This window comes from Cydia strobilella, chromosome 13 (assembly GCF_947568885.1).
Source record: "Cydia strobilella chromosome 13, ilCydStro3.1, whole genome shotgun sequence".
NCBI classification, from domain to species: domain Eukaryota; kingdom Metazoa; phylum Arthropoda; class Insecta; order Lepidoptera; family Tortricidae; genus Cydia; species Cydia strobilella.
Window position 1 is genome coordinate 8,247,771 of NC_086053.1, and position 21,471 is coordinate 8,269,241.

At 42.1% G+C, this 21,471-nt stretch overlaps 1 protein-coding gene across 1 annotated transcript in view; it reads right to left on the reverse strand.

Moving 5' to 3' along the window:
* The window catches only part of LOC134746595 (monocarboxylate transporter 4-like), an 88,048-nt gene that overhangs the window by 24,381 nt on the left and 42,196 nt on the right, over positions 1-21,471 (reverse strand). Inside the window, exons 3-4 of the mRNA XM_063681018.1 lie at positions 14,427-14,605; positions 12,383-12,542 (exon numbers count right to left, since the gene is read on the reverse strand). Of these exons, the coding sequence (XP_063537088.1) occupies positions 12,383-12,542; positions 14,427-14,559 (293 nt within the window). The 5' untranslated portion in view covers positions 14,560-14,605. The remainder of the gene's footprint in view (positions 1-12,382; positions 12,543-14,426; positions 14,606-21,471) is intronic.

Here is a 21,471-nt window from a genome sequence, read left to right on the forward strand (position 1 = left end):
GGATTACTGCTGATAGATACTGTGAGTGTTAGGCCCTAATCTTGTTGTCTTGAGATCTATCGTAGGGGTGTGGACTGTATAGGGTGCGGCATAGGCGGCAAGGATGGAGTAAAACAACTGGAGCTCTTCTTAAATCAGATGCAGGAGGGTCGAGGTCGGAGAGGTCTTCTTTTCTTCTTTTGGAGAGGTGTTTCTTGCTCGGCTGCTCGATTCGTAATGGCTTCCTATGGCCGGCGCACCGCCTTTTATTCCCTCCATATTTAAAGACCTCGTCCCCCGCGCCGCGCCGGCGCGGGCGTCTGCGCTTCGCGCATGCGCAGACCTCTCTTTCCTCGACTCTCCTACGTTTCTCTTTATTTATTAAAGTTATGTTATATATTAACAAATTACATGTTTTATTTATTTATCCTACCTATCTTATTAGATTCTAGTCTAATATCACAATTTCTTATTAGAATAAGGTTGCGTATACTTTGCCCTATTTTCTTATACAGATCTACGTAATGAAACACAATGAGGAAAATTCTTTATTTGTTATAAGCCTATCTTAATTAAATTATATTGCAATCCTAACTTTACCTAATTGGAATTCTCTTATTGGATTCCTTTAAGAGGTACAAAGTATGCTACTCATACTTTGTCCTGTTATAAAAACATACTAAATACCATTTATTTCTATACGTGACGCGACTTAAAATTATTACATGTTAAAATGACTCTAAGTTACAAAATACTATGCGCGTCGTGTACATTTCTCCCGCCGTCGCCTTGCGATCCCACTGGTAGCACGACGATCTTCTTTGTTGGCCGCCTCAGCACGTGTCCTCTGCTGGTGGTGACGTCCACGACTCGTACCACGCCGTCCTTGCCCGGATACGTCTGCTTCACTATTCCACGTGGCCATATGTTGCGGGGGAGGTTGGAGTCGCATATTATTACGACATCGCCGACGGCCGGGGTGACTCCTGCGCCGTGGGGCTCCCGCCGGTGTTGTAGTAGCGGCGCGTACTCGCGAACCCAGCGCTGCCAGAAGGTGTCGGCCAGCTGCTGGGCGCGCCTCCAGTGTTGTCGCGCGTTCATGTCGCTCTCTTCGAAGGTGCCGGGAGCCGGGGTGTAGCAGTCCGGCCCGATCAGAATCATGTTTGGAGTCAGTGCCGGCGGGTCTTCTGGATTCACCGCTACGTAGGTTATGGGCCTCGAGTTGACCGTCGCCTCCGCCTCCGCCAGTAGGGTTTGTAGAGTCTCGTCGCTCGGGTATTTTTCATGTAGGGTGGCCTTCATAGCTTCTTTCACCGTGCGCACCATACGTTCCCACACGCCCGCCATGAAGGGTGCGGCGGGGGGTAGGAAACGCCAGTTTATGCGGCGCGCGTGGGCGGCGTCTCTCATGGCTTCCGTCAACTCGCGGTTGGCTCCTCTGAAGGCGGTCCCGTTGTCACTCCACAGCTCTGTAGGGCACCCGCGCCGGGCAATGAAACGGCGTAGTGCGTTGATGGCCGAGTCCGTGCTTAGTGAGGCTACCATTTCTAGGTGTACGGCCCTCGACGTCATACATGTGAACAGCGCGACGTACCTTTTTTCTCTGTGACGCCCCACTGTGACTTCTTGCGGCCCGTAGTAGTCTAGACCCGTGTAGGTAAAGGGCCTCACATGATGCGCCAGGCGTGCCGCCGGTAGGTCACCAGTGGCCGGGGCCGCGGGCTTCGCACGACGTAGTCGACATCTCGGACACTGAGCGATCACTTGTTTCACTGTCGGCCTTATTTTCACTATGTGCACTCGCTGTCGCAACTCGTTCACCACTATTTCCGTACCGCCATGATGTAATTGTTCATGCACATGAGAAACATACAATTTCGTGTAGTGATGCTTCCCATATAGCACTACTGGTTGCACTGTCTCTTCTTGTATGTTCCCGGCCGCCGCTATTCTTCCCCGTAGTCGTATGATACAGTCCTCGTCCATATAAACACTCAGCTTGGCCAGTCGGTCGTCCTTGTCGGGCGTACGGCCGCTCGCTATTCGCCTTCTCTCTTTCTCGTAGCTATCTTCTTGTGAGGCGCGTATTAGTAACTTTTCGGCGGCGTTTAGGTATTTGGCTTCTAGCGTTAAGTATTTCTTCTCTTCTTGGGGTTGGGTAGCTGCACTCTTGGCGGGCACGCGCGTGTGTTGCGTGCGTTTGTTCCATGCGCCGTCTTGTTCCGCGTTCGCTCGTGTCCGCTTGCGCTTCGCCGCCGCGATAAGTTGTGTCGCGGGCGGGGCGGGCGCGCGGGGTTGAGGGCGCACTAGGTCGATGAACTGTAGCACGCGCGCGGTCGCTCGCAGCAGCCGCATCCATTTTGAGAAGCGTTCGATCTCGGGTATAGCTGCGTGTTTATCTTGCGTAGGGACGGCGATCGCAGCGCACGTCTCTTTTTCTTCGCCGGTCGCGGGAACTTCGACCTTATTCTCGTGGGGCCAAGTCTCTTTTTGTTCATAGAGAAAGGGCGGGCCGGTGAACCATCTATGTTGCGAGTCGAAATCTGCCGGGGTGGCGCGGGTCGCGTCGTCGGCCACGTTGTGTGCTGTCGGTACCCATCTCCACTCGTTTTTCTTAGTGCAGTCTTCTATTTCGGCGAGTCTGTGTGCCACGAACGTCTTGAATGTGCGGGGCTCGGCGCGTATCCATGCCAGTGCCGTGCGAGAGTCACTCCAATATGTTTTCGAAGTGATTTCGAAATCGTGTTCTTCTATGACTGTTTTTGCTAGCCGTACGCCTAGGACGGCCGCTTGTAGCTCCAATCTAGGAATGGAGACCGGTTTCCTGGGTGTGACTCGACTTTTTGCGGCGGCTAGGGCTATCTTGACTGAGCCGTCGGCTCGCGTCATTCTCCAATACACTGCGGCGGCGTAGGCTTCTTCACTGGCGTCGACGAAAGTATGCAGCTCGTGTGTGGCGGCGGGCGTAGTGTCGTAGCACCTAGGTATTTTTAGGGTACCTAGGTCTCGAAGTTGTCGTAGCCATTCGCTCCAGCGTTCGTGTAGCTGCTCTGGTATCGCTTCGTCCCAGCCTGTGCTATGTTGCCACGTGTCTTGCATGATTCGCTTGGCCGGCGTAGTGATTGGCGATATGAGGCCGAGCGGGTCGAAAATTGACATAATGACACTGAGTGCTTCTCTCTTCGTTGGAGGCCGCAGGTCGTTGATTACTTCGGGCTGCGCTCTTCTTGTATTGAGGCGAAAGCGGATACTGTCCTCATTTGTGTTCCATAGCAGGCCGAGCGTTTTTTCTATCTCGCTCCCGCCGATAGGGACAGTATTTCCCTCTCGCTCTTCGCTGCCGACGACGTTACTTATTGCTTCTTTTTCGTTCGTGGCCCATCCTCGCAACTGGAACCCGGCTTTTTTGTGCACATAGTCGACGTCTCTTGTTACTTGTCTTGCCTCTTCTATTGTGTCGAAACTTTGTAGATAGTCGTCCATGTAGTGATTTCGTTCTATCGCTCGCGCGGCTTGCGGGTACTGTGTCGCGTGTTCTTGTGCATTCCTATTTTTTATGTATAGGGCGGTGCACGGTGATGATGACGCGCCGAATATAACGGAAGTCATGCGGTACTCTTCTGGTTCTCCCTCGCGGCGATCGCCCCTCCATAGGAAGCGGAGGGCGTCCCGGTCTTCTTCTCTTATTTTTATCTGCATGAACATTTCTTTCAGGTCGGCTGAGACTGCGATGCTATGTTGTCGAAACTTCATGATGACGCCGGGTAGCGATTGTAGGAAATCTGGGCCCGTATGTAGCATGTCGTTGAGGCTGCGACCGTGTGATGTGGCCGCAGCATCGTGGACCAGTCTAATCTTCGGCTTCTCTGGATTGCAGACTGCGAAGTGAGGTAAGTACCACGTTCTGTCACTCGGGGGCGTTGTCGCGCGCTCGGCGTAGTTTGAGGTAAGTAGGTTGTTGACGCGTTCGTTATATTGTTGCTTTAGGCTTGCGTCACGATCCAGCTTCCTCTCGAGCGTGTGCAGCCGCTTGAGTGCGTCGGTGCGATTGTTAGGTATCTTCTCTGTTTCGTTGCGCCACAGTAGCCCCGTCTCGAACCGGCCATTGGGTAGGCGGCGGCTCTTTTCTTCTAGTATGCGTAGAGCTTGTTGTTCGGGATCACTACGGGGTCGCCTCGGCTCGATTGATAGAGACTCGAGGGCGAAATAATTCTTCATGGTTTCTTCTATGTTCTCGGTCGGCCCGGTACGAGTGAGATGTGCGCAGCAGTAGGCGATCGGCTTCGCTTTTGTGGTGCGACAGCCGTGAAGTACCCATCCTAGTAGGGTTCTCGACGCGACGAGTTGTCCGCGCCGGCCTTTTCTTATTTCTCGTGACACGATCAGGTCCCAGTTGTCCTGGCCGATGAGTATTTGTGGGGTTGCACCGCGGTAGGTTAACTTGTGCTTGATACCCCGGAGGTGCGCGCAGCCGTCTATTTCTTCCATGCCGATCGACTGTGTGGTGAAGCCGAGGCTGCCGACGGTGTGCGCGTTCGTTATGCGTTGTTCTTGGCTGTCGTGCTTATTCTTGATGAAGACCTCGACCCTCCTGCTCTGATTGTGCTCCATCTCTTTCCCGCCTACGCCTTGCACCCACATTGGTTCAGTGGGACCGTCTAGCCCGAGTGCGTCCGCCAGTGCTGAGTCGATGATTGTCACCGTGCTGCCTTCATCTAATAGGGCGAACGTGTCTAGTGTCGCTCGCGGGCCGCGCAGTGTTACTGGCACTATCTTCAGGTAGGCGCGGCTCGTTCGTGGTTGTGCGCAGGCGACTGTGTTCACTGCCGAGGCCACTATTTCTTCCGGTTTATGTTGTTGTGGTGGCTCGACTTGCGCAGCGGCGACTGGTTGCGGCGTCTTCTCGTGATGTAGTAGGCGATGATGTCTCATGGGGCAGCCCAGGTGGCCGCAGGGCTTCGCACGACACGCGAAGCGGCGATGCTTGCTAGCGAGGCATCGGTAGCAAATGTTGTGTTTCTTCGCTACTTCCCAGCGCTCGTTCGTGTCAATTTTGATGAATTGCGGGCACGACGGCAGTTGGTGAGTAGCGTGTTCGCATAGTGGGCACGCTTGCTTCTCTTCTCTTGGCTTCTTAGTGTCGGCGGTAGCGGCGTACGTTCGCTCGGGCTTCTTTCTTGCGGTCCTCACTTCTTTGTTCTCCGTCGTATTTTCAGGCGGAGCGTAAGGCGTGCACTTGTCGGCTTCGTTGTTTAGAAAGTCGGCAATCTTCTTAAGCTCGGGCGTATCTTCTCTCGTGGCCGCGTAGTCGTACCACTTGCTTCGAAGTATAGGCGTGAGTTTATCGACCATCAACCGCAGTAGCTCTGGATTGTAGAGGTACTGAGGCTTCTTCAATATCTCGATAGTCGTGACAGTGTTTGCGATCTTGCTGGCGAATATGCACAGGTCGCGCGGGCTGTCGGTGAGTCGCGGCAGTCCCTTCATCTTCTCCAGTTCGTTGACGAGTAATGCGTCTGGCCTTCCGTATCTTCTTTCTAGTGCTTTAATGATGTCCTCGGGGTGCGGCCGGCTGATGAGGAGGGCGCTTACGGCTTCCAAGGCTACTCCCTTGAGGCTTTTTCTTATACGGGCGACGTTTTCACTTGCGGCGAAACTGGGGGCGGACTCGTCGTACGCGGCTTTAAATTGTAGCCACTCGTTGCATAGGCCACTGAATGTCGGCAGGTCTGGTATGTATTTTCTGTAGGACTTGCCGGCTTGGATGGCTTCTGTTAGGGCGGCGGTCAGCGATGACACGTCCATGGCGTGGGCGGCTCGAGGGGCCTCCGGCCGCGCGTGTTTTCTAGTGGCGCGCGGGGCCGGCACGTGTGCTTCTTCATGGGCGGGCTCTTCTTCAATCGCTGTTGGTTGTTCTGGGCGGCGGTTGAACCAATCGGCAATGCGTTGTGGAGCAAGGTCCTCTTCCTCTTCAGACTCTTCCCTTGACGAGGCGAGGTCGAGTCTTTGTTGTCTGATTCTTGCTAGTTCTGTTTCGGCTTGTACGCGCTTCAGCTCCAGCTCGGCTAACTTCTCCTTGGCCTCTAACTCCGCGAGGAGTCTCTTGCTGGAGGCCTTGGATCGGTGTGACCGAGCGGGCTTAGCGGGAACTGGCGGCGGTGGCATTAACTCGACGGAATCTCGCCCGACGAGTGTGGCGACGGTGCTAACTGCAGGCGTTGCTCTGATTCCCGACGTGTCGGCTGGGCCCCCATTCGTGCTGGTGCCGGCGATGCTGGCTTCTGTTGCAGTGCGCGTTCTTGTGGTGGTGCCCGTGCCTGACGTCTCGCCTGTGCCTGACGTCTCGCCTGTGCGTGACGTATCGCCTGTTCGTGACGTCTCTCCTGTACCAGATGTATCGCCGGTCTGGTCCGTGGCCTGCGTTTCATCTGACGAATTTTCTTCTCTGCCGTGGTTGCTTCTTGTTACTGCCATCTTGCTATTTTTCTTGCTTCAGAGATCCGGCTTCGACGAGGACCAAACAATGTGAGTGTTAGGCCCTAATCTTGTTGTCTTGAGATCTATCGTAGGGGTGTGGACTGTATAGGGTGCGGCATAGGCGGCAAGGATGGAGTAAAACAACTGGAGCTCTTCTTAAATCAGATGCAGGAGGGTCGAGGTCGGAGAGGTCTTCTTTTCTTCTTTTGGAGAGGTGTTTCTTGCTCGGCTGCTCGATTCGTAATGGCTTCCTATGGCCGGCGCACCGCCTTTTATTCCCTCCATATTTAAAGACCTCGTCCCCCGCGCCGCGCCGGCGCGGGCGTCTGCGCTTCGCGCATGCGCAGACCTCTCTTTCCTCGACTCTCCTACGTTTCTCTTTATTTATTAAAGTTATGTTATATATTAACAAATTACATGTTTTATTTATTTATCCTACCTATCTTATTAGATTCTAGTCTAATATCACAATTTCTTATTAGAATAAGGTTGCGTATACTTTGCCCTATTTTCTTATACAGATCTACGTAATGAAACACAATGAGGAAAATTCTTTATTTGTTATAAGCCTATCTTAATTAAATTATATTGCAATCCTAACTTTACCTAATTGGAATTCTCTTATTGGATTCCTTTAAGAGGTACAAAGTATGCTACTCATACTTTGTCCTGTTATAAAAACATACTAAATACCATTTATTTCTATACGTGACGCGACTTAAAATTATTACATGTTAAAATGACTCTAAGTTACAAAATACTATGCGCGTCGTGTACAGATACCATGTTTCGTGTTTATCAATAAAACATTAGATTCGTGGAAATGGAAAATTGGTTGCTAAGTCAGCAGGAAGAGAAAGCAGCCAAAGTTTTTGATACTTTGCCTTCAAATATTTATTTGGGCCAGATGAGTTAGCCGGTACGCTTCCGGATTTACTTATAAGTAAGTCGGTATTAATAAAAACGGGGCAACTTTTAGCCGATCGAATTCTACTTCTAAGATGATCGAATCTTCCGAGATCGTAACGGTCGAGAGTTGGATCTCCCCTACACACGCAGGACATGTGAAAGGCACTTTTCAATTATATACTTTTTCGCTCTGCAACTGTCAACAGTGAATGAATTAATAGTACAAATAAAAATTTTATGAGTAAAATTACACGAATAATGTCAAATAAGTGTACCTAAATAATATTTAATGTTAAAAAAATATTTTAGTGTAGCCGTGTACTTTCTTGTCGCAAGAAAGTACACGGCTACTAGGTCACAAACCCGCGTTCACTGAAATCGAAAAAACCGGAAAAACCGGGTTTACAGCCAATTGCAAAAACCGGGTTTTAACTGATAAAACCGGCTTTTTCAAGTTTTTCGATTTTACAGTTATATATACCTACATAGTTTAATTATTTTGATGAGCAACAAGCACTTCAGAGTGCACTATTATATTTAGAACAATACCTACTATACATAAGCACTAATTGTATAAATAAACAGCTTACTATTTTCACTAAATATCCCTTAATTTCCCTTACTTAGTAACGCTCATTGATCTCTAGTTAAAAATGTTTATTGGAGCAATTATAACAAAAGTCAACCTCGCACTATTTACCAGCATGTAATACAGTTTTCTTCTTCTTTGTGACTTTGTAAGACTTTCCGTTGCTCACCTACGCAAGTAACGTTAAAGGGAACACAGAAGAATATACCACTTTTCAGTCTTAGGAGCCTAGGCTAGCCACGATGAAAAGGGAAAATCTATTCATATATAAACTGACCCACTTTCAGACCATGAGAAATTAAAAGTATATTTAATAATACGAAATACCAATAATATAGTACATTATTTTAATTAAGTCCATTATTACTTAATTAACTTTATATTTTATGTAGTATGTAGTTATGTAAGTATACTTAAATAGAACATTTGGAACAGCAACATTTCTGACGCGAGTTGTCGCGAGGGACATTCACCTTCGTACTGTATGTCATTGTCAACTTGTCAAGCCTTAACTACAATCCCGCCCGAATAGTTAGTTTACGATCTATCTGGTACGGACGGTACGGTACCCCTTGAATCCCAAGACAGGTGAGCCATGTCATATTAACTGTACTGTGTCAACTAGGTAAAGCTGATTAGAGTGATTAGGATTAAGCACTATTTAGGGTGAAAGCGCGTTTATGTTAAAAGCTTGCAAAAATTTAAGCCAGTTTTTCAAATTATTATATATATGTATACAGAGAATATATATAAATGTTTATATATCCGGGATCATAAAGGGAAAATAAACATCATTACATTAAAATTTCAATCATATGCATAGAGTTATTCTATAGATTGGATTTTAGCCAAAGCTGCCAATCTAATATGAATGGATACCCGCTGATTGGCGAGAAGTTGCGTGACCTCTCGACGCCAAAGATATGTAGGTATTACAATTATACATTTTTCTTTTCTATTACAGCCGAGCGGTATAAGGTGCAAAAGTGTTTACATATCACTGATACCTATAATCCGAATCTGACTCGATATTCCAGTCCCAGTTTGACAACAATAGCTTTTCTCCAAACTTGTTCTATCAATCGCGATTTGGCAACCGGGAATACAGTGATAGACAAAAATCCATTCGTCCTAAAATAAACACTTTTGAGAACGCTGGAAAAGGAAGGATACAAAGACGGATTTGTTAGGTGTGAGCATAATTATACATACCTATACTACGCATACTTGACATGCGTATGGTATCTTAGATCCGGTCAGCAAAAAATTTGGTATAGACTTGATCCTAATCAAAAGTTAAGGCCGTACAGAAGGACTGCAACCCGACTGCAACTTGTAGCGGCGTGCAGTTCCCATACAAATTTGTATAAGCCCTTAGCTAACTTGTACTAATTACCTATCTAACAATTAGAAATATGTGAGATCCATACAAGCGAGAAGGTATACTTTTTAATTAATATGTATGTAAAATACTCGTAAAGGGAAACTCTACAAAACAAACTCAAACTCCCATTACCACTGGGAAACAAATAAAAGTTTAGGGGCTTAAATAGTTAAACGTGAGGTTCATCCCGTCTACGGGTTTGGTTCGATTGGAAATCGAATACCTATCGCGAATTTATTTAAATAAACAGAGGGATCAATTTCAATTCAATGAGCGCCCGTAATCTTTGTAAGTTTGCTTCAGTTGCTTTAATTTTTGGTTTTGTAAGCGATATATCTCAATAACCTTCTCAATACTACTTCTTACCTACTAGAGGTTAGGTAATAATTATCTATGTAACTGAAGTAATCGTCACATCAGTCATAAAATCTTTATTTCCGCGAGTGAGTGATAACACTGATAAAACGTAGGTAAATTATCTAGAAATGAAACCGAGCTCGGTTTGATTTGTAAATTGGATCGAAATTATTACAGCCTTTTCCATAATCAGATTTACAAATATTTACATCATGAAATATCTCTCAACTTATTCCTGACAAAAGATGGGTAGTTAAATAATACATTACCTTCCCGGGCTATTATTCCTACCAATTGAAACCTATTTCAAAATTTGAATTCGATATTCCAGTATAAGAGTGACTACGTAACTTACATGAGATACGTAACTTATTTACGCCTATTAAATTCATTGGTAGCTATGAAAAGACGTGACTAGTAGACTAATTATTTAATGACTATATTTAATGTTCGTACGCGTGGATTTGTAGTGTGGTGGGATATATTTTCTACATGAGCATATAACTATATGCAGCAAAAGATAGCAGTAGGGACCGTTAATCATTTGTTAATAATTATACAACGCATGAGATTTGTTTGTCACAACCTACGAAGTTTCAAACCCCTAAATGAAAAAATATGTCATCGATTCCCTCTCAACCCCGTTAGGCCACTATTTAATTAAGGCCATGCATGAATATTCGCTCCCGATGCAAACTCAACCCATTTTAACTCCCTTAGCGCCACTTACACCATCCCACTAACCCGGGGTTAAGCGGTTAAACCGTTAACCCAGTGTCAAATTGTACTAGTAACCATGGTAACTCCAGGTTTACCCGTTTAACCCCGGGTTAGTGAAATGGTGCAAGAGGCGCTTAGGGAATAAATTTCTAAAAACGCTGAAATCACTTTTCTTGTTTTCTATTATTGTGTCTTTTTACAACATTTCAAGTTCACTATTTACAAAAATGTTCGTTCCCGACGCAAACTTTCAACCCTTTTTTCACCAACTTAGGGAATGAATTTTCAAAAACAGTGATATCAGTTCGTCTATTTTAATATAATGCCCTTTTACCAAGTTTCAACTTTTATCCCCTTTTTAACCCCCTTAGGGGTTGAATTACTTATCAACAACGTTAAAATAACTTTTTGTGTAATTTTATATACTGCATTTCAAAGAAGTTTTAAAGCGTTAGTAATGGATTCAAACTGAATCAACCCCTCTTTAACCGTTTTAGGGGATGTTTTTTAATAATGCTGAAATTACTTTTCTTGTATTGTAATAATATGCCTTTACACAAAAATTCAAGTTCCGCACTCATTAAAATGTTTGATCTCCATACAAACTTTCAACCCCGTTTTCACCACTTTGGGAATGAATTTTTAAAAGCGCTAAAATTAGTTTTCTTTTTTAATAATATAATATATTTTAACGATGTTTCAAGTTCCTAGCTTTAAATAAAAATTGAACCCCATACAAACTTTCATCCCTTTTCAACAAAATTTCAACTTTCTATCGTTTGTAGTTTCGGCTCTGCGTTGATGAATCAGTCAGTCAGCCAGGCAGGACACACGCATTTATATATTAGATAGTTAATGAAATATCTGACTGTTGATATTCTACTAGAAATTATTCAAATTGTGACAGACTGACAGCTATGAAAGTTGTTACTTAAGCGCGAATTCAACTGTCAGGAAAATTATGCAAATATAAAACTATTTAACATTGAGTTTAATGATTTAATACCTTTAACAAGATTTTGATATACCTCCTACCAAAATTCTAACTTAAATATTTTTATTTGTGTTTTTAAAATACTTAAGTATTAAACTCATGTGGTTTTCCTGAAACTAATTTACTACGTGTTTACTAGGTACATACTTTCAGTGTATTTTGTATTAAGACTTCAAATCAATTTAAATAAGTATATTTAGGTACTCAATTCATACAAGTATATTGCTTAACTGAAATGTAGTTAGTGGAACCTTTTGGGGAATGTTGTAACTAGTGTGATTACTGATTGCAGATTTGGTTGTATCCGACATTCGACAGGAAAGGAGCTAAGATGGCCGCCGCCCCTTCATCTGTCACCGTGTTTGTCGTATTCTAAGAAGTACCTATGTGGGTAGGTAAGTACGAGAGTGACGAATGCCGCGATAGGTGATAAAAGCGCTATCATCCCATCCGTGCAATGTTGTCGTATAACAAAAATAATCAATATTGTTCTTTATCGTAACTATTAGCAAGTGAATTGCAGAAGCGTTGGCCGACCTCCAATCTGATAGCACAATGGACTTGGAAATTAATGGGCGCAAATAGTCACGAATGGGAAGGAATGACCGTGTGCAGGAAAAGACAGTGCAGTAGCGTAGCGGCGGCGTATGCTGAATGCCGGGCGATTTGATTTTATTTTGCACTTCTAAAGCCTGAAAAAGGGAATTCAAAAGCCCGCGAGGGTACATCGACTGACAGCTCTGATAACTTGTCGATAGATTGAGGTTTACCATTTAAGTTTCATTGCGTAAATGCATATTGTTTTGTTTTTCCTTAGTATATGTAGTATGCAAGTAAAATACATTTTTTATACCCTTGTGTTGCTATGGCGTAGGCATTATATTTAAAGTATTTTTTCAAAATTTTAAATAAAATTATTAGTGAAAGCCACCGTTAAATATGACTAAAAGTCATCTGTACTGTTGATAGTTACCCCCAACCCCCCTCCGGGTAGAAGTGGTGCTTGATGGCGCGCGTGTCGAGCTCGCGCCGGCGCAGCGCGGGCACGGTGCGGTGCAGCGAGCGCAGCTCCCGCTCGCGCAGCGCGCCCACCGTCGACTCCTCCTCGCCCTCCACGCCTGTCGCCCAGCCATCTGGAACAACCCATCAGTTACTGCTAAGTTCATATTTAAAAAAAAGGTGGAAATAGCGTGGTTACAAAAACGCGTGGTGACTGCTAATATTAAAGTACATTCTGAAACATGTAGATGTTTCAGAATGTAAGAAAATTCATTACATCCATTTTCTTATAACATCGCGACTTGACTGCTGATCGTAAAAATGAACACTATGACAGTTGAGAGCTTACAGAATATGTACCTTAAAAATAACAATACCTACTTTATCTTTTCTTTGTAAGTATTTTCAATAAATGTTTTTATTGTCTCTTGGTAAGGAAAAAACTGGCCTGTTTTCGTGTTCTTGTAAAATGAATGGCGCCCTTAGAGGGGATAAACAGGATAAAACGAAAATAGTGTGTTTCCCTTACGAGAGGAATCACAAATCATTAGGTATTTAAAGCTGGCTATTCCGAGTCGCATATAATATTATGTTATTATTTCCGCCTTCTGGGATACAATACCGCTCTGGGAAGACAAATAGAGAAATTAATAAGACTGTCTCAGACACCCGGAGTACCACTGAATTAAGATACCTTACCTTGTTAAACTTATTACGTTTATTAGGTACCTGTTGGTTTCAGCCTACCGCAATTAGAATAAAACAATAGGTACCGAGACGGCAAAAGAAAAAAACCAAATTCTTCGTAGAAGATTCACAAGGTAGGTAAGAAATAATATTTCCTTTGTGTTCTCATTTTATGTTGCTGATTGATCGTTTCCTTTCAAACGCAGCCAGCCGCACATCTCCCCTCTTGCCTGCCAATTCGTGGTCTACAACACTTTTCTCGCAAGTCAAACAACTAAGAGTGCTCCCTAATGAAATCTCGATTTCCCACAGTCATGCTTGTAGAATAAACTTCCTAATGAACCTTCACATAAAGTGGACAGTGTAAGTGCGACTGTGCGACTAACCTAGTTGCTACTACTATTCGTGAATAAAAATGTAGGTACAGTTGTTGGTTGGTTGGTTATAAATCTCAATATTTTAATGGTAGATAAAAAAAAGATAGCTTTTCTCACAGAAGACAAGGTGTTTTATTATGATTTTTTACGTTAGGAGTATCACTTCCGTTGTTACTAAGCTGTCATATTAATATTATTTCAGTGATATCGTTTCTGCTACGTTTTTAAGAAAACTGTTCACTTAAAATATTTTCAAAGATGTGATGTTTAAATAATGCCTAATAGATTTGTTTTTCAGTCTACGGAACACATATTTAGTAGTTAATTGTGCCGTGACGAAACTCTCCAAGTTTCTGAATAATGTCGTCAAAAGAAGCCACTTACGAAGTTGCCTATAACTTTTTACCCTGACTTTGCTGTTAGCCCTCTCGACCTTGTCGATATGTCGAAACTTTGAAGGATGTCGGTTTAGCAAAAACACTACGCTTCTGATGGTTTTTGTCACACTATGTGCTAGTCCTTTTTATTATTATTCTATTTATTCATTGCCTAGCTCCCATAGTGCAAGCTTTGCTTAGTTTGGCGCTAGGTTGATCTGTGTAAGATGTCCCCTAATATTTATCTATTTGAAAATGAAAAATGAAAAAGAGTTTATTGGTTACAATATTGTGTACAGCATATAATGGTTGGAATCTCCAAGTAAGAAAAATTATACTTGTGGCAGGAGATCCCGCTCTTCCTACCAAAGTTACATACAAACTTACAAACCAACCGAATATCGGTATCCTCAGTAAGTAGCACAATGACATGCTGGTACCATTCATACAAAAATCGTGAGTCCACCAGATGCGAGGCCCACGGCGGCGACGGCAACCACCAGCCCGCCTCTTGTATATTACATATATTGTGTAATAGTCTAACTAGTTCAGATATTTTTGATCAGTGTATACGTACTTGTCTCACCGTAGTGCGGCAGGCAGGTGTAGCTGGTGGAAAGCGGGTGTCGGCATCGGCAGCGCGGCGGCGGGGCGCGGGGTGGCGGCGGCGGCGAGGCCGACGGCGACGGCGACCACCAGCCCGCCTCCATCAGCCGGCCATGGCTGCACCCGCACCCGCGCCCGCGCACTCGCTACCTATCAACACCAACAAAACATCTGACTCTTTGACCTTCCGTGAGTTTAGAAGTGTCAGGAGGAGATCAACGATGTTTAAATAATTTTTAAGAAAAAAAAAACCGACTTCAATGGGGGATGCCGTTGAAAGGTTACTTATTGTTGATGGTGCACTCCAGACAATGAAATGAAAAAGACAGCATCTTTTGCCTAACTAAAAGGAGGTAAACTCACCCACTTTTCTAGTAGTATTACGTTTCTGTAAAGGTCACAGTTCTAACCTAACCTAACCCAATGTTCTGATAGCATTTCGTTTCTGAAAGGGTCACAGTTCTAACCTAACCTAACCTAACCCACTTTTCTGATAGCAGTTCGGTTCTGTGAGGATCGCAGTTCAAAAAAAGTCCAGGTCCAAGTTTGAGTCTGGGTCCATAACGAAGAGAATAAATCGCCAAACGTGAACTATGTGTCGTTGAAGAGTTCCATTCTGATCATCATCAGCAGTTCCACTTCATCAAATGTCACTTTTTAAAATGGAAATGCTGGATTTGTTGATGAAAATACAAAAATCACTATATGTATGCCTTTCACATTTGAGGAGTTCCCTCGATTCCTCATGGATCCCATCATCAGAACTCGAGCTTGACAAAAATGTGTCTTGAAAACCTAACTTGCTTAACAAACATAACGAAGAGGACAAATCGCCAAACGTGAACTATGCGTCATTGAAGAGTTCCGTTCTGATCATCATCAGCAGTTCCACTTCATTAAATGTCACCTTTTTAAATGTAAATTCTTGATTGTTGATGAAAATACTAAAATCACTATATGTATGCCTTTAATATTTGAGGAGTTCCCTCGATTCCTCATGGATTCCATCATCAGAACTGCGTTTTGACAAAAACGGGACCAATTTGTATGTATATACTTACAATCAAAAAAAGAATTTTCAAAATCAGTCCAGGAATGACGGAGTTATGGAGTAACAAACATAAAAAAAACACAACCTAATTGAGAACCTCCTCCTTTTGAAATCTTGAAGTCGGTTAAAAAAAATCGGGCACGCTTGATTACAGGCCAGTCTTAAAAGTACGTTAAAAATGCAAAGCGTGATGATGTAAAGCTGCAATTTTAACATGTTATTTGGGCTTCTAAGGGAAGTGTGAAACTTTGTTTTGCAAGCAAAATAAGTTGTACTGCCTGCGTAATACGTGAAAAACTGCAGCAATGTCGTTTTTTTTTTAACCGACGACAATTTCATAGAAGGAGGAGGTTCTGTATTCGGTTGTGGCTATTTTTTTTTTTTTTTTATGTATGTTCACCGATTATTCCGAGACCCGTGGTCCGATTTGCGTAATTCTTTTTTTGTTCGAAAGGAGCTACTTTCAAGTTAGTCCCATATTAATCTGGTTCTGATCTGATGATGGGATCCCTGAGAAATTGAGGGAACTCCTCAATTTTTAAAGGCACATGTATGGTGATTTGGGTGGTTTCATAAGCAACTTGAGCATTTTCTCTCGAAAACGACCAATTTGATGAAGTGGACCTGATGATGATGATTGTTTTGAAGATAGTGATGATGATTTTTTTATGTAGGATGTTCAGCGATTACTCCGAGACCCGTGGTCCGACTTGAACAATTCTTTTTTTGTTTGAAAGGAACTACCTCCAAGGTGGTCCCACATTAATCTGGTGCTGTTCTGATGATGGGATCCATGAGGAATTGAGGGAACTCCTCAATTTTTAAAGGCACATGTATGGTGATTTGGTCGTTTTCTTAAGCAACTTGAGCATTTTTTCTCGAAAACCACCAATTTGATGAAGTGGAGCTGATGATGATGATTGTTTTGATGATAATGATTTCAGCGATTACTCCGGCACCCATGATCCGATTTGAGTTATTCTTTTTCTGTTTGAAAGAAGTTATCTCTCCAAGGTGTTTTCGTAATATTTTTGGTTTTGATCTGATGATGGAATCCGTGAGGAATTGAGGGAACTCCTTAATTTTTAAAGGCACGTGTATGGTAATTTCGGTGTTTTCTAAAGTAACTCAAGCATTTCCTCCCCAAAACCACCAATTTGATGTAGTGCAATTGTAGCCTAACCACGAGTTTGACACTAAATATTCTTCATAACTTACTTTGTACACTAATATGCCAGTACGAGCGAGATGCATAAACAGTAAGTTACGCACACGATAGCGAATATATCAATGTCAAACTCGTGGTAAGGCTACTGATAACTTCCCTCGTATGTGTATTATGATTTTTGATGTAGGTAGTGTTGGAAACAACCAAAGAGACTGAGAGGTGAAGGTAGAGGGTATTAGTGTTTGGGGGGTTTGAGGTTGGGGGTTGAGGGGAGGTAAGTTGATGGGTCGGGGACTGAGGTGTTGGGAGTTAAGGGATTGGGGGTTAGGGTTAGGAGTTAAGGGGTCTGGGGTTAGGGGTCGGGGAATGGCGGTTGAAGGGTTGGTGGTTTAGGGTCGAGGGGTTCAGTGATCAGGGGTTGAGGGATTGGGTCAGTGGCGGGGCGGAGAATGGATTTAGTGACAGGAATGATTTCCCAGGCGGACTCGAGGAAAATTCTAATTATTTAATAAAGTTTACGAATTTACACTTAAACATGATTATGTTTTTCATTCATGCGTCACGCTCTTAACAATGTCTTAAAACTAAAAATGGAAAAATAAAAACTTTTATAAAAAAAAGATAAACCGACTTCAAAAAGGATGAAATAAAATATTATCCATTTTAGGGTTCCGTGTTTAAGTATATGCGTTACCAACTGATATGTTTGAAGTCGGTGCCAAGCCAAGTACTCCAAGTAGTAACAATACCAGTCAAAAATAATCAGCTTTATGTCTATAAATCCCATTACAACTGTACAAATATTATAAACGTGAAAGCAATTATGTCTGCCTCTTTGTTACCCTTTCATGGCTAAACAACTGAACCGCTTTAGCTGAAATTTTGAATGAAGGTTCCTTGAATTGTTTTATATTTTGAAATGTAGTCCTCTGGATAAGCGACAGAAAATAACTCAGTCCCAATCCCACACTTGCGTGCTATGACTGTTCAAGAATTACTAAAAAATGCTCTTTAAAAAAATACGACGACAAAACGTATTAGATTTACACTAACGTGCCGACAAGCATGGTACGAACTGCGCCAAGAAGGTTCAACAGTGTGTTCTGTTCTGAGGTATACAGAAAGTTCGTTTATTGTCGTCGTGTACGCTGCGTCTTACATAGGCGAACACTCGCGAACGCGAAGCGAAGCGACGCGGCACGGCGCGGCCGGCCCAAGGCGTTCGCGTTCGCAACGAGATCGCCCACGTAGGACACTTCTATATCTATGTATCTTTATCGAATTGCACTGCAAAATTAATATGAATATATGGTTTAAAATTTGGCTTGGCAGCGACTTCAAACATATCAGTTGGTAACGCATATACTTAAACACGGAACCCTAAAATGGATAATATTTTATTTCATCCTTTTTGAAGTCGGTTTATCTTTTTTTTATAAAAGTTTTTATTAATTTTTACAGTTCAATTAAAAAACTGAGTATTTTTGACGTAAGTAGTACCAAAGATAGATATAACTCCGTAATAGATGGATACAGTCTAAGGAAAAAACGTGCCTCGAAAATCAAGAAAATTTGATTCCCGTTCAGTGGGCGCTACTAGCTTTGGCCTACTGTTGTATAGATGGCGTTGACGGTTTCGTTTGTTATTTAACAATTTTAACGCATATCAGTGAAAGAACATGTGTCAAAATCATAAAAATAATTAATGCAAATAAAAAAAATCATTTATCCATATTTAAATACATTTTATCGTATTTTTATAAATCTTCATTTTTAGTTTTAAAGTGTGTCGACAGATGGCAGTGAATTTACTGGGGTTACAAAATTTACTATGACAGTACCGCTCTAGTATAAGTTACTCTATGGTAGTACAATAACATATCTAAAATGCAGCTCTACGTCACGCTTTGTGTTTTTAAGTTTTTTTTGTATGATTTGACTTGGTCATTATACTCATTATTTAAAAAGTTCGGTTGTCCACTATCATCTACCGTATGAGTTTAATGGTAGTCAATCAATATCGGAGAAGCTCTAATGGATTTTGACGAATACAAGGCGTGACCTGTTCATCCTCCTGCTTACAAGTCTCAAGGCTTCTTATGTAATTTTCACGACTGAGCGATTAGCAAATAAACCCATGTTCCGTGTTGTTCCTGGATAAAGTTACTCATTTCCCCTAAGCTATAGGTATTCAAGTGGCGTTTCTTCTTTGTATGTGACTATGTAGTATGCAAGGTATTATTACAAGGTGTGTAACATATTACGAGATAATGCATGAGGACAGTCAGAATCTTACACAGAATTGTGTGTTTTCTGTACTTAGGTTTAGGTTGTAGCACGGACATAAAGTTGGTCTCTTTTTAATTAATAAAGTTATTTTTAGAGAAAACTTTTCCCTATTTGCGTCATGTGTCACGTCTGTAACCAACATGTGCTGTCCCCCTGAACTATACTAAAAAGTGACAACATCAACTTAAGCTTTTGCTGGCGGAACTGAAATTTCCAAACACACTAAACGCAAAGGAATTGAAATCGGGATATTATTATATCATATCATATCATTTATTCCATTGTAATCATGTTGATTTGTACATACTGGTCTTACATATTGGTCAAGTAGGTACATGATTATGAGGCTAGGGTGTACAATATTGGATCTTAAACTACTTATTTTGAACATACCTAGTTTTAATTTCTTATATAAACTTTTAAATAAAATAAAATTGTCAAAAAAAAAAACAATAATAATAAGACAAAACTAATTCATGCGTTAATTAATCATTAATAATCATAAATTATAGTCATACTCATACTCGAATGAAATTTAACAATAAATTATTAATAGTTATCATAAAATTCATAAACAATTTAATCATTTCGAATTATCCAGACTTTCATCATTAAAAAATTCATCCATTGAATAGTAACATTTTTCTAATAACATTTCTTTTAACTGTTTCTTAAATAATTTATCGCTAACTTCTAGATTCAGAAAACCAAGCAGTTTATTCATTACACGCACACATCGACAGTAAGGGCCGTTTCTTACCATAGCTAATTTGGAGGGTGGCAATAATAGTTGCGATTTGGTCTTGACAGTTTTTTTATCTCAAACAACTGAAGGTGACTTTTTACAAATAGTGCCGCCTCCATTATATAAATGGAGGGTAGTGTTAGTATTTTCAGTTGTTTGAAACATGAGCGGCAGCTGTTTGGTACGCGCGTATTTGTTAGGATACGAATGCATTTTTCTGCATAACGAACAGTTGATGCACATCGGTGCTTTCTCCCCACAGAATAACACCATACCGTAGCCATGCGTACGCATATGCGAAGTATGCGGATTTAGCGGTCTCAATGTTCGTATTAATCTTTAATATACTTAATGCGTAGATGAACCTAGCCAGTTTGGATTTTATATCTTGTATGTGCGATTTCCAGTTAATACTTGAGTCTAGTGTTATACCCAATAGTTTGCACTCATCTACTTCTTCGATGGTTTTATCATTATCAATTTGTAAATTTATATGCAGCGGGTTTTTTTGGTTGGGTTTAAATTGTATTATTTTCGTTTTATTCAAGTTTATATCGAGGTTATGTTCGTGGAGCCAGTCAGTAACTGTGTTGAGAGACTCTAAAAGGCAAGTATTGCATTCTACACTATTTGTACAGTTCAGTAATATTGAGACGTCATCAGCAAACATAACGCATGATGTATTCAAAATTTTTGGCAAGTCGTTTATGTATGCTATAAACAGAAGGCATCCTGTTACACTTCCTTGCGGTATTGAGCAAGTCGTATGCCGTATTTCTGAGGTAATTATGCGCGTTTAATTTTAATTATTAACCATAATGTCAAAACCAGGAATACATGTGTTCAAATATAATATAAACCATTTGCGAATTTCCTTAGCCACCCACGCTCAATCAATTTTTGTATTGAATCACCCAATAGGGCGGGCACAGGGGCGGATAGCAAATGGAAATGGACGTTCCATTTTAGATTGTTAAAATGGAATTCTATTGCGGTCAACAAGTTTATTATGCAAAGCTCTTTTTGGACTGTATGTTTGTAGATATGTACTTAATAAAATTGTTTTGTAGATTGAGGACAACTACAAAATAGCAAAGGTGTTGCGGAAAAACTTCGGAACACTTGCTATTTAAAAGTGAGCGATATCAAATTCCGAATTTATTGAAAAGGATAACACAGGTTATTAAAGCTTCATTTACCTGGCTGTGCAAGTTATGCAAAATGGTCAACGGTACCTGCTAAACGCGGTAACTAGTCTGATGGCCAATAATTAATTATCTAGTGCAACTCTGCCATTCGATTCACATCATAATGTCAATGTAAACCTTATGACAGAAGTAATAAGGATCAAGTTAAGAGGTGGTTTTCTGTACGAAGCAATCAAGGCGGCGCCAGGCGTCATCGGGAGTTAATAAATTGTATACCTATTAATTACTCGCAGGTTCCAATCTAAAACAGACCTTAATGCAGCCGGCAGATAGAATATTACTCATTTACAAAATATAGAGTGTAGATTCGCATAAACGACAGAAGCACTTTGATCCATTATGCAGTGATTGCCCTGAATGAGTATTCAGTAATTATACATCACAATATTCATAATTTAAAGCGGAAAATTGGCGCGTTTTACTCCAAATAGCCTGATAATCGACTTTGCATCATTCATGCATAACCTGGCTTGTTAAACAAGCTTAAAAGTTCAGATGCCCTAGTTATAGATTGCCTACTTATTATCCGAGTAATGGAATTGGACTGAACTAGTT